The 13,479-nt window shown below is 25.9% G+C and overlaps 1 protein-coding gene across 3 annotated transcripts; it reads left to right on the forward strand.

Moving 5' to 3' along the window:
- Nucleotides 1–2,374: 2,374 nt before the first annotated feature.
- On the forward strand, nucleotides 2,375–12,622 carry LOC114130043 (endoribonuclease ZC3H12A-like). Of its 3 annotated transcripts, XM_050197885.1 has the most exons (7): nucleotides 2,375–3,503; nucleotides 3,897–4,202; nucleotides 8,921–9,493; nucleotides 9,583–9,682; nucleotides 10,769–10,993; nucleotides 12,012–12,119; nucleotides 12,382–12,622. In XM_050197885.1, the coding sequence occupies exons 3-7, from the start codon at nucleotides 9,064–9,066 to the stop codon at nucleotides 12,482–12,484; spliced, it is 966 nt and encodes a 321-aa protein (XP_050053842.1). In that variant the 5' UTR covers nucleotides 2,375–3,503; nucleotides 3,897–4,202; nucleotides 8,921–9,063; the 3' UTR covers nucleotides 12,485–12,622. The 3 variants fall into 3 exon arrangements, with proteins under 3 accessions (XP_050053842.1, XP_027850730.2, XP_050053843.1); XM_027994929.2 differs by lacking the exon at nucleotides 3,897–4,202; XM_050197886.1 differs by lacking the exons at nucleotides 2,375–3,503; nucleotides 3,897–4,202 and having other exon boundaries at nucleotides 8,725–9,493.
- Nucleotides 12,623–13,479: the final 857 nt, after the last annotated feature.

A 13,479-nucleotide genomic window follows, 5' to 3' on the forward strand; every position in this document is an offset into this window, starting at 1 on the left:
TAGACCACTGAAATTTTCGATTTTTTTGAGAAATTTTTTTTAAAGTGTCAATAAAAAATTTTTGGATGACCAAAAAGTTTTGAAAATTTAATACAAGGTTCCTTATGAGTTTTTTTTATTGTAGCTAAAAAAAAATTAAAAATCGTTAGTCACAATTTTTTTTTATAAGCGTTTTTAGTTCAAATTTTTACGAAATCTGTCGAAAACGCGAAAATTTGCAAGTAATTTTGAAGTTTAAAAATCATAAAATTTTTTTCTTTTATAACTAAGTTTTGAAAATTTGGTACAAGGTTCTCCATAAATTTTTCTTCAAATATCTGTAAAAAAAACTCTACCGGATTCAGACAAAAAATTTTTATGAGTGTTTGAAATTTAAATTTTTACAAAACCGCGTTAAATAACGGTTTAGCCTCAAACGATTTTTGATATTTGTTATTATTCAAAAAGTATAAGTCGTAGATACTTGAAAATTTTACCAGTTATTTAGATTGGCATTTTCTTTACATGATTTAATTTTCAAAATATTTTGACTTTTTTTGAGCTATTTATAGACAACTGAAATTTTCAACTTTTCTGAAAAAATTTTTTTGAAGTGTCGATAAAATTTTTTTGGCCCTATCAAAATACTTGTAAATTTTATACAAAGTTCCTCATATGTTATTCTTATAGTGATTAAAAAATTATAAGAATACATAGGCACAATTTTTTTTTATTAGCATTTGAAGTTCAAATTTTGACAACAATTCGTCAAAATCATGAATATTTGCAAATTATTTTGTAGTTCAAAATTCATAAAATTGTTTGTATTTATATCTAACGTTAAAAAATTCAACACTAAGTTTTCCATAAGTTTTGCTTCAAAAAGCTATAGAGAAAATTTTAAGAGTCATTATAGGAAAAATGTTTTAAGCGTTTGAGTTTTAAATTTTTATGAAATCGGAATATTTGTTTCAAAATAGAATAAATGACAATATTTAATTATAATATATTATAGACTGACAAATCATCTCCGTTCAGAATCGTTTTTTGTATACAATGATACTTATCATTGCATTCAAATTTAATCTACCCTAGTCCGAGGTCCACCCCACCCCCTAATGTACAGCAGAGCGGTACCCACTTGCCGACTTTTTTGTTGTTTAACGTATGAGTGGTTATGTGAGTATTCGATTGACAGAACCAGTTATGTATCAGGTGGTCAACCGTGGGTGATTGCGTGGTCGTGATGACCATCAACGCTCCTATACTACAGTCAGCGAAATTAGAAGTGTGATCGTCATGCACCTAGTGGCCGTTTTCGTGAAAATCAGGGGTTCGAAGAATTTTTTACCCTTTTTACGAATGTACATTATATATATATTTTACGCGGGGATGGCATTTGTAGAAACACTAAAGGAAATTTGTCACCGGGAGCTTGACGGTCACATTTCTAATTTTGCTGGCCGCACTATAGGAATAACGCCTTATACACCAGTGGTTTTCAACCTGTGCGTCGCGGCTCCCAGGGGTGTCGTCGGTTATTATCAAGGGAGCCGCGTTTGCAGTAGAAACCAAAAATGAAATTGTAATATAATATAATTTCTGCTATCTTTTTTTTGAGGCTGGTACATATTGTGCTCACGCGTGTGTGGCGATATCCATTAATTAGGTTTATTTATGTGTTTGTGATATCGTATAATGGCGTACTTCGATTAATATAATATACAATAGTACTTAATAATTTGCCCCTAGACCCTAATCTATCAGCGTAAAACGCACACCACTTTGTATTCAGTGTGTTATATGAAATAAGACTACGTAAGTAATCGATATTTAGGAGCCGTATATTTTATTTATTTATACATTTTGAATAATAACAAATATTTAAAATCGTTTGAGGATAAATCGTTATTATTATGCTATTTCGTAAAAATTTAAAATTCAAATGCACTTAAAATTTTTCCTATAATGAAGCTTTGAGTTTTCTCTATAGCTACTTGAAGAAAAACTTATGAAAACTTAGTGTTGTATTTTTAATCCTTAGTTATGAACACAAAAAATTGTATGATTTTCCTACTTCAAAATTACTTGCAAATTTTTGCGATTTCGACATATTTCGTAAAAAATTTAACTATAAACGCTTATAAAAAAAATTGTGACTAACGATTTTTGATTTTTTTAATTACAATAAGAATAACTTATAAGAAAATTTATATTAAATTTTCAAGTTTTTTTGGCCATCTAAAATTTTTTTATCAACACTTCAAAAAAAAGTTCCCAGAAAAATCCAAAATCTTAGTGGTTTATAAATAGCTCAAAAAAAAAAAAAATCAAAATAGCCATGTATTAATAACGAAAATTTCAAGTATTTACAGTGATTAGTTTTTGATTTACAGCCATATAAAAAAATCGATTTTGTCAAAAACTGATTTTGCGTCAAAATTCCCGTTTTTCCGTCACTTTTTTTTGTTTTTCTCGATATTTTTGAAAACTGTTGGAAAATCCTTACTTTTTACCTATATAATGCACCAAGGATATTCACTTTGCAATCGGAAACCACCTCCAAAGTTTTAAATTGAAGCATTATTTCGACTAGTTATGCTTTACACAGATAAAAAAAAAAAACACACATTATTGTAGAATCTAAAGGAACGAGAGAAACTAGAAATCTTGACAACGAAAATATAATGGGCTATTATCTCACGTCATTGATATAGTTTCAAACAATAGCGTTATTGTAGCGTAAATGGCCACAGACTCGTGGAAGTAATGCGCAAGCGGTTCCCACGGCGTCGTCGATCCCAAACGAAAAAAAAAAAAGAAAAAAAGATGGCCACCGACCAAAATGTCGTTGGCTGGCGGTGGTACGTGGCGACGAATTAACGGGAAGCATACACGGTCGTGGTCGGCGTACTGCATTGCTATTGGTAGTAATAATGTGGTAAAGGCAAATGGTGTGTGGGATGGAAGTTCGTTACATTATAACTACTAATTATTTATTATTTTATTATTATTTTTACTTTATTTTTTTTTTATACAAACATTTTTTTATTATAAATAAGTTTATCGTCCGCCATAATTATCATCAATAGCGCTCACCCAAGCGGTGATTGACGTACCAACCAATCCACCTGTAGCGTGGAAGTTGACAATAAAAGTAAAAATGAATTTGGCTATCATTGGCAATACTGTTAAACTTCATCTCCTATGACCTGGATGCTGCAGGTAGTCGAGTATTGATTTTTGTTTCGCTACTACGCAATAATATTGTATTACTTGTCGACAAGTGCCAGACGACTATCTGCCGTAGTGTCGCGCTCACGTTATTCGGTTTCGCTTCAGCGTTATATTTTATCATTCAAACTTTATCGTATATAGTTCAACTCTGCAGGTCATTTTCATTCATTGGCGTCGTTCTTGATAGAACGAAACATTTTTTGTTGCTGTCAAGTGTTTCATTTGATTTGCTTTACATTAGACGTCTGCATTTTGGATTTTCTCCGTACAATTATACAAGACAACAGGTAATTGAAAAATAATAATAATAATTAATTAAAACTAATGATAATTACTGTTGATTTGTTTGGTTTTTATTTTATTACAATAATGTTAATATCACAAAAATAGTTATAATTATTTTTACTTGGTTGATAATTTTATTATTGTTTTTTTATGTTTGAAAATAAATATACCCGTTTTGCTATACTATTTCAGCGGGTATTCGAATATTTGTTTATCAAACAGTTTAATAGACTATGATAAAAAAAACAACACAGAAATTATTCAATATATTATATTTTAGGTACATCAATAACTATATATACAGTGGTGTATTTAAAATTTTACTACCTCTCTCTGCTACCCCAAATATATAACTTCCAATTTCATATTCTAATTGATTTAACCCCTCATTTCAGATAAAATGTACTTTAAAGGCTTGAAATGCTTTTTACCGATTTTAATAAGTATGATTAAACCGATCTTTTTAAATTTAACTTATGCTCTACTCTATACATCAGTTTAATGGATTAGTTAATTACTATAGTTTCATTATTCTTTCACTGTAAAATTCAACTGATTGATAGACACATGTAATTTGTCAAATAAAATCAATATGTATTATAAGTATAAAAGAATGATCGGTTTATGTAAAATTCATACATTTTGGTTGAAAAAAGAATTGGAGTTAGACAAACCTCTCAAAATAAAAGGGGTTGGCGAGAGTAAGTATCAAAGCCCGTTACCTAGTTAATAAAATATGTAAATAATTAAATAATCAAGGTTTTATAATTAAATTCAAATTTAATTATGAAAGATGGTGAGTAGTAAATTAATATCTTAGAAAATATTTTTATAATATCAAAGCTTATAACAAGTGATATTATTATTTGTTGAATAGTTTCAGAAAAATGTTTCTTTTTGATAGTTTAAATTATATAGATTACCTGAATAATTATTGTAATATATCATGTGTTTAAAAGCTTTTAAAAAAGTGGGTAAGTGGGTACCGCTATGCTGTACATTAGGTTCCATGTGGATCACTATTATATATTATAGGAGTGTTAAATTTGAATTCAATGATAGGTATCATTGTACACAAAAAACGATTCTGAACGAAGATGATTTGTCAGCTTAGGATATAATAATTTCCATTGGGTGGTGAAAAAGGTGGTTTATGTTTTAATGGCCTGAATACACCAAAATTTAAGTTTTTTTATAATTATTGTAAGCTAAAAACTTATGAAAAATCTTGTATTAAATTTTCAACACTTTATTATGCAAAATTTTTTATGAATTATACCTACAAAATAATTTGCAAATATTCATGATTTTGACAAATTGTTGTCAATATTTGAACTTCAAATGCTAATAAAAAAAAAATTGTGCCTATGTATTCTTATAATTTTTAAATCACTATAAGAGTGACTTATGAGAAACTTTGTATTACATTATCAAGTATTTTTGTTGGGCCAAAAAAATTTTATTGACACTGTATAAAAAAAATTTCAGAAAATTTTAAAATTGCAGTGGTCTATAAATAACTCAAAAAAAGTCAAAATTTTTTGAAAATTTAACTGTATATAGATAACATTAACATTAACATTTGGTGAAAAATGCAAGTATTTACAGTGATTAGTTTTTGAATTACAACCATATAAAAAAATCGATTTAATCGAAAACTGGTTTTGCGTAAAAATTCCCGTTTTTCCGTCACTTTTTTTTTGTTTTTCTCAATTTTTTTGAAAACTGCTGAAAAATGTTTACTTTTGACTTCTATAATACACCAAGGATATTCACTTTTCCATCGGAAACCACCCTCAAAGTTTGAAATTGAAGCAATATTTTGATTAGTTATGCTGTATACATACACACACACACAAAAAAAAAACACACATTATTGTAGAATCAATACATTCATCACTCCGTTCAGAATCTAAAAGGTACATATATTTTTAAAAATACTTGAAAAAATTCTATGTCTAGTAAGAAAGTATTACATGCTGTTCTGCGCATGCGTAAACTAATGGCATAATGAAAATCAAGAACGGGTCACAACACACTCAATTCTGATTGATTTACGGCTTTCGCTTGAGGGTAGGTTTTGATGAGAGGCCTGTAACTGACCTATGCGGGGATGCGCAGAACAAACTGATTTTTGTTGCGTCGTGTTGTCTCCTCGGACAAAAGTATATATTAATATATATATATATATATATGCTCTAATCCGTCATTTTCTTGACTGGAGGTGTGGTTGGAACGCAAATAACGTCAGATTATCAGAATATACCTACTAAAACGTTTAAGAAATATTTTTTATTAAATTACTACATAATATGTATAACACAAAAATTTGAATGGGAGCATTACATGTATACATAATGTTTAATCTAAGTATTTATATCGATAATACTATGGTCGGATCAACTTGAGTGATGGATTAGCCGAAGGCGGTCGAGAGGGGTTCTACTCAGGAGCGTGCTCGCAGGGGTGACGAGGGTGTCATATCCCCCCTATGAACTTATAGATTCTGAACGGAGTGATGAATGTATTGATTTTACAATGATCTATGTTTTTTTTTTGTGTCTGTGTACAACATAACTAGCCGAAATAATGCTTCAATTCAAACTTCAGGGGTGGTTTCCGATGGAAAATTGAATATCCTTGGTGCATTATAGAAGTCAAAAGTAAACATTTTCCAACAGTTTTCAAAAAAATCGAGAAAAACAAAAAAAAAATGACGGAAAAACGGGAATTTTTACGCAAAACCAGTTTTCGACCGAATCGATTTTTTTATATGGTTGTAATTCAAAAACTAATCACTGTAAATACTTGAATTTTTCACCAAATATTTGTTAGTGTTATCTATATACAGTTAAATTTTCAAAATTTTTTGACTTTTTTTGAGTTATTTATAGACCACTGAAATTTTCGATTTTTATGCGAATTTTTTTTTTGAAGTGTCGGTAAAAAAATTTTGGATGACCAAAAAAACTTGAAAATTTAATACAAGGTTCCTTATGAGTTGTTCTTATTGTAGTTAAAAAAAAATTAAAAATCGTTAGTCACAATTTTTTTTTATAAGCGTTTATAGTTCAAATTTTTACGAAATCTGTCGAAAACGCGAAAATTTGCAAGTAATTTTGAAGTAGCTATAGAGAAAACTCGAAGCATCATTATAGGAAAAATTTTAAGTGCGTTTGAATTTTAAATTTTTACGAAATCGCGTAATGATAACGATTTATCCTCAAACGATTTTAAATATTTGTTTTTATTCAATAAGTATAAGTCGTAGATACTTGAAAATTTTACCAGTTATTTAGATTGGCATTTTCTTTACATGATTTAATTTTCAAAATATTTTGAGTTTTTTTGAGCTATTTATAGACAACTGAAATTTTCAATTTTTCTGAAAAAAATTTTTTGAAATGTCGATAAAATTTTTTTGGCCCAATCAAAATACTTGAAAATTTTATATAAAGCTCCTCATATGTTATTCTTATAGTGATTAAAAAATAATAAGAATACATGGGCACAATTTTATTAGCATTTGAAGTTCAAATTTCGACAACAATTCGTCAAAATCATGAATATTTGCAAATTATTTTGTAGTTCAAAATTCATAAAATTGTTTGTATTTATATCTAACGTTAAATATTCTAGACTGACAAATCATCTCCGTTCAGAATCGTTTTTCGTATACAATGATACCTATCATTGCATTCAAATTTAACCTACCCTAGTCCGACTAGTCCGAGGTCCACCCCACCCCCTAATGTACAGTAGAGCGGTACCCACTTGCCGACTTTTTTTTATGCATTTGCTGAAGTTTCTTACTAGTTTCGCTTTTCTCAAAAAAAAAAAAAGGTAATGCATAATTGGTTTTAATTTTTTAGTTATGTTAATAATTATCAAAGATAAATATATATAGGTAGTAGATAGTAGATACTATAGTACGTTTCCTAATAAACCTGATGGTGAATAACCGAACCGTAATAAAATAACTTAACTGCGGCCTTTATTTATTTATTAAATTTAAGAATTAGTAACATTAAGCTTATCAAATAGTTTTTTAGAGCTTGTTTATTATTAAAATATTGTAATAACTTGTAAATAATACTCAGGGTTCGGGATTTAAAGCACTAAAAGCACTAAAATATGTGCTTATATTATATGATCCGATAAACTTAAAAATATGCACAAAAAATGAAAAAATATGCTCTAAAAATGAAAAAAAAACAACACTTAAAAAGTCATTAAAAAATGATTTATTTCATATAAATATAAAAAAACATTGTAATTTATTTATAATTATTAATAAATAATAAAAATAAAATCTTTACAAAATAAATCTACATGGTTTTCGATTTATTGAGTATAGAGTGTATTACTACACTCAAAACAAATTTTTGTAATTAATCGTTCAACATTTTAATTAATACATTTTGAACAATAATATTATCCATAAATCGTTAAAAATCGTTAAATATGCAAAAAAATGCAAAATAAAATTTCATATTTGAATTCTCCGTATCATAAAACATATTTATACATCACTTTGCTATGTTTTTCATCACCTATGATGGATATGCAAATTCTATAAGTCCCAAACCTTGGTAATATTACATTAAAAGAAATACTAAAATAAATAATGTAGTATAATGTATAATGTAGTAAGTACTAAATGTTCTCTTTTCTAAACTAAAATAATGGTATCTCCTGAATATATTTATTTTTATTTCTAATGTCCTAATATATAAAACTAAAACATAAATATTTTATCTTAGGTAAAAACACTAAAATTCAAAATTATAAACTATTATTTATAACATTTTATATTTAAATCATCGTGCCCTTATTACAAAAAATATTTAATTGTAATATAATTATTATTTACCTACTAACTTTTAAAAAACCTATTACATTGTATAGTCCTCTGATTTTAATTCAGTGATTTATAACCAAGACATTGTAATCAAATATTTTAGAATAACTAATTAAACATTTTGTGGATTATGAATTTTATCTACATAAATGAAAATAGTTATAAAAATAAATAAATATATATTTTAGATCATTGGGGTTAGGTACATTTTGAAAATTAAAAAATACTGATATAATCTACATATTAAGTTTATACCGAAGTTTAATTTGGTTGCATATATTATAGAGAATATAAATATGAATAACATAAAAATAGAGATAGAATTAATATGTTATGTTTCTTAGTTGATTGTAGTACTTCATTACCTTACATAAAAAACAAATTGTGGTATAAAATTAAATAAAATAATCAAATTTAAAATTTCATGCTTAAAGATATTTACATTTTTTAGTTATTAGTTGTACTTGTACTTTGTAGAATGCTACAATTTTAGTGATTACTAAATGTGAATTTTACTTAATACTACATTATTTACTAATTAAATTGAGTATTTTGTAGGTTGTCATTTCTGCTTTATTAGGTGAAATATCCAAGGAATATAAGGAAAAATAGTGGTCAAAAGTGAATTTCAAATAAATTCTGGAAAAAATACATCAGCAATCACTAATTTTGCCATAAAGAAGTACAATTTAAATTCTACTATGTTTCCATTCCAGAGAGTATTATATCCTGGTTGCTTTCCAAGTAGCTATCCCTTTTGGGGGCTTCTAAACCAAGCTCGTCCTTCCAATTTAGCAGTATTAAATGATACAATAATGAATGATGGTGCTCTAGACCTTACCCTGGGTTCTATCACTGGTAATCGTACTATGGCTCATAACAATTATGGAACAGTACAATATGATGATCAAATTTTTCGTCAAGTCAAAACTTCACCAAATCTAAATGAACGCATAACATTCAATGCTGAAAATTCTAATGATGATACAGTGCGTCAACAATCTAATCAACCTGCTCAAATTGTCGGTCAATCTTTTGAATTTTCTAGTCAATCTATTCAACCTGTTCAACATGCTGGTCAATCTTTGCAATACAATCAGCCTACTCAAGCACAGGATTTTACTTCCCAAGGTACCTAATTACTATATAATATGTTAGTTTAAAAAGCATAAAATTCGGCTTATTTACAATTTTATTATTTATTATTTTTTATTTTACAGAACCTACTTATTTTCCACGTTTGATCTCACCGCCTACAGCATCAATATCTTTAAGAATACAAAGACCAATTATTATTGATGGCTTAAATATTGGTTATGCGTAAGTTATTTTTCATAAGGTCTATATTTTATAATAATCTTAGATAAAATTATAAAAAGATTAAGACACTTCAGGATAAATGTGATTAAAATTATTTTGTTTCTATAATAATAAATTAATTGGTTACTTAGATAAAATTAACTTTTTGTTTAATTTACCTACCTAACCTTTAAGTGATAGCCAATTTTATGGCTATAGACTAACATAGTAATATACAATATATGTGAATGTATTAGTGTACAATGTACACTGAGTTGGATAGGTTTGTCAAGTAGATCACAGGAAGGTAGTTATGTTTCTTATATAAATCTACAAATAATATTTTATTGAAAACTCTACAAATTATAATATTAACATAAATATATATTAATATATATTTATGGTTACGTGTAAATTCCCATAAAAACATTTTAATATCTTACAAATGTAGAATTATTTAGCATTACCCGGAGGACACAACTTAGAGGTATCAAATATGAACAAATAGATTTTATAAACACAGAATATTAAATTCTTTAAACAAAAATATTTGTATTTTTAATTTCATATACATTTATATTTATATTTCTTTATTATATATATTATACCTATTTAAACAAATTTATGTTCATCATCATGATAGTTTAGGTACCTAATTCAAATTATATTTATTATTGAAATAATATAAAATTGTTATTGTACAATGAAATGTAGTAATTTTTGTTGTGTAATAACTATTTGATAATTATTATTTAATATTTATTGATGATCAAATAAAAGTTTATGAATTGTATAAAAAATAAAACATAAATAAATAAGTAAAAATGCAATTTAAATTATCATTATTACCCCTTTTAGAAGAATTCACCATAGGCTAAGTTAGACCATATAGGTATTAATAATTTGCCATATGTTTTTAGAGGAAATTATAATATTTTATGGGAGTTAACATTTGTTCATATTTATATCACAAGTTATTGTTGCTCACTTATAGTTGGGTTTTTATCATATAGGCATTTGTTAAACTAAAATCAGATTTGATAATTACCTACATTAAAAACTTAAAATGTAAGTAGGCGATAATTGTTTTATTGTTTATTTATTTAGTCATGGATGTCACAAGAGATTTTCTCCAAAAGGCATTACTTTATGCGTAGAGTATTTTACTGATTTGGGATTTCAAACCGTGAGAGTTTTATTACCACATCATAGACAGGGAAGAAGAGGATCAGCTACAAAGGCAACCATTACTTGGTTATCAGACAATGGTTATGTTTTTTTTACACCCAGTAGAAAAATTAAAGATACTCGTCTAACATGCTACAGTGATCGGTAATCTTAATTTTATTTATTATTGTACCTATTGTTATTTATTTTTTAGATTTTATTGTTTAATCCATTTAATTATAACATATTATAAATACAATATGATAATGCTATCTAGTATTTAGCCTAATAGCAATCCTTTAGGTGGCATAAAAAAAACTAATATAGAACAATTTTATCTTTTTGTATGAGTCCAGGATTCATATTACAAATGTTTTACATACAGACAGTGTATACAATGTTTATATAACTTGTCCCTTTATAATTTCATTACTCATTTCTAACAATTTAGTGTCCTATGATTTATTATGCATATTATTTTACATAACAATATTTTTCAAAAATATTCTCAACAGGGCTTACTATAGTAGTATAGTAGGTAGGTACAACATTTACAAGAGACTATTGTCATTACAATTAGTTTATATTTTATAACCATATGAAAGAAAAAAAAATAATAACAGTTTTCTATATTTAATTTTAATTTTTACCATTTAGGTTATAAATTAATACATATAGCTAGTAGCTACTATAATAATAATAAACACAGCAGTAATTAATAGTTATGGTTAAAATATAAATAGGTATGTAATGCACAAAGTTGCCAGTAGAAAACTTAATTTGGTAAGATACCTAATACTAATCTAGCCGTATCTTTCTACCATAAATTACAAAATAAATATTAATAATAATTAAAATTGTATACAAAAATACATTTCATAAGTGAAAAAAGTAACATATTATACTATTGTAGTGATAAAATTTATTTACATATTTTTATACAATATCCATCAGTCTAAGACCCCCTACTCCCTCCAAAAAAAAAAAAAAAAAAATAAAGGACATTAAATATTTATATGCATTTCTTAGAAAAAAGATTTTAACTTTATTAATTATTTTTATTTTATAGAAGTTTTTTCATTATATAATTTTGAAAAATTCAAATATTTTATCAAAAATGATTGAATATCACTAAATATTAAATAATAAATTTATTATTTAATATTTTATTATTTTTTTTTAGAATCATTCTTGAACATGCTTATAAATGTGGTGGAGTCGTTGTATCAAATGATAACTTTAGAGATCTATATGGAGAAGATGAAAAATTTAGAGAAGTCATTGAAAGCAGGTAAGCTATACAATTTGTGTAGAATCATTATAAACTCAGAATAAGAGAAAATATGTATCTAATTATATTAACTGCTTTGTCTCAATCAAACATAATATATAAAATACTTAGATGATTACTAGATATATTTAACTGATTTTTCAACCTATGGGCAATATTCATGATATTTGTTTTGTTAGTATGATGCATATTTTTACTTAGGTTTATGTGTATTATTATTATTTATTATTAATCAATATACTTTTTTATCATGTATTTTTAGGCAAATAATGATCATGTTTATCAATGACGAGATTATTGTTCCATCTGATCAGTACAGTCATCGTTATCCAAGTTTGAGTCTTTCAAATATTTTGTATTATTAATATTCTCAAATTTAAACATATCTGCTACAAGTATTATCTTAAGTTTAAATAATATAATTTGTTTTCATAGTATATAGCTAGTAATTTTAGTTCAGTTTGTTTGTTTTTTTTTTTTTTTGGTTACTATATTACTACAAATAATATACATTATACGTATATATTACAGTATTTTATATTATATATTTAATTATAATAATATATAATAAATAATATTTATAAGATAATTAATTTTATCTTTGGAATAATAATTTTTGTTGATCAAAGTTTTTATTACTAAAAAATAAGTAATATCTAAAGTTCAAATTAAAATACAATTTTACTATTAGTGTTATTAACTTGATGTTAATTTATTTTTAACGTTAAAAAATTACCTCAACTAACAATAAATTATAATATACGAATACGTAGATACGTTATTAATTTATTATTAAAGATTCATATTTACAAAGAATAATTGATTTTATTATATCTACTTTAATTTTTTATCTGTGCAAATATATAATTATTATATTATTTGATCATAAAACTATTGCTCCAATTGATCAATGCCATCAACAATATTTGTGTTTGTATCTTTAAAATATTTTGTGTTTTCTTATCAACATTATACATAGTGACTTTAAGTACAATATTATTAAACTAAATTTTTTCTAGGATTTTTCAGTTATTAATATTAGTATTTTACATTGATATAAATTTAATTTTGACAACTTAAGAAGGTATTTACATACCTACTTCATATAAGTACCTATGTGTAGACATTTCAATTAATGATAAATTGATAAATCATAATATAAGAATACAATTTAAATTTAATAAGTGAAGAGATATGTATAAGGTATTTCTTTTTTATGTTATATCACCATAACTTAAAAAAAAGTACAAAAAATAAAATTAAGAACCTGTCCAATTGTGTGCAATTCATTGAAAATTTTTTGGCTTAATACGCAAGTTAAATTTAACCGTGGACCTGCTCACTACCTATAAAATAACTT

Source organism: Aphis gossypii, chromosome 1 (genome assembly GCF_020184175.1).
Source record: "Aphis gossypii isolate Hap1 chromosome 1, ASM2018417v2, whole genome shotgun sequence".
Lineage (NCBI taxonomy): Eukaryota > Metazoa > Arthropoda > Insecta > Hemiptera > Aphididae > Aphis > Aphis gossypii.

Coding starts and splice junctions, on each gene's coding strand:
- LOC114130043 (XM_050197885.1), top strand. CDS start 9,064: ATGTTTCCATTCCAGAGAGTATTATATCCTGGTTGCTTTCCAAGTAGC. Junction 9,494..9,582: donor ACAGGATTTTACTTCCCAAG/GTACCTAATTAC, acceptor TTTATTTTACAG/AACCTACTTATTTTCCACGT. Junction 9,683..10,768: donor GGCTTAAATATTGGTTATGC/GTAAGTTATTTT, acceptor TTATTTATTTAG/TCATGGATGTCACAAGAGAT.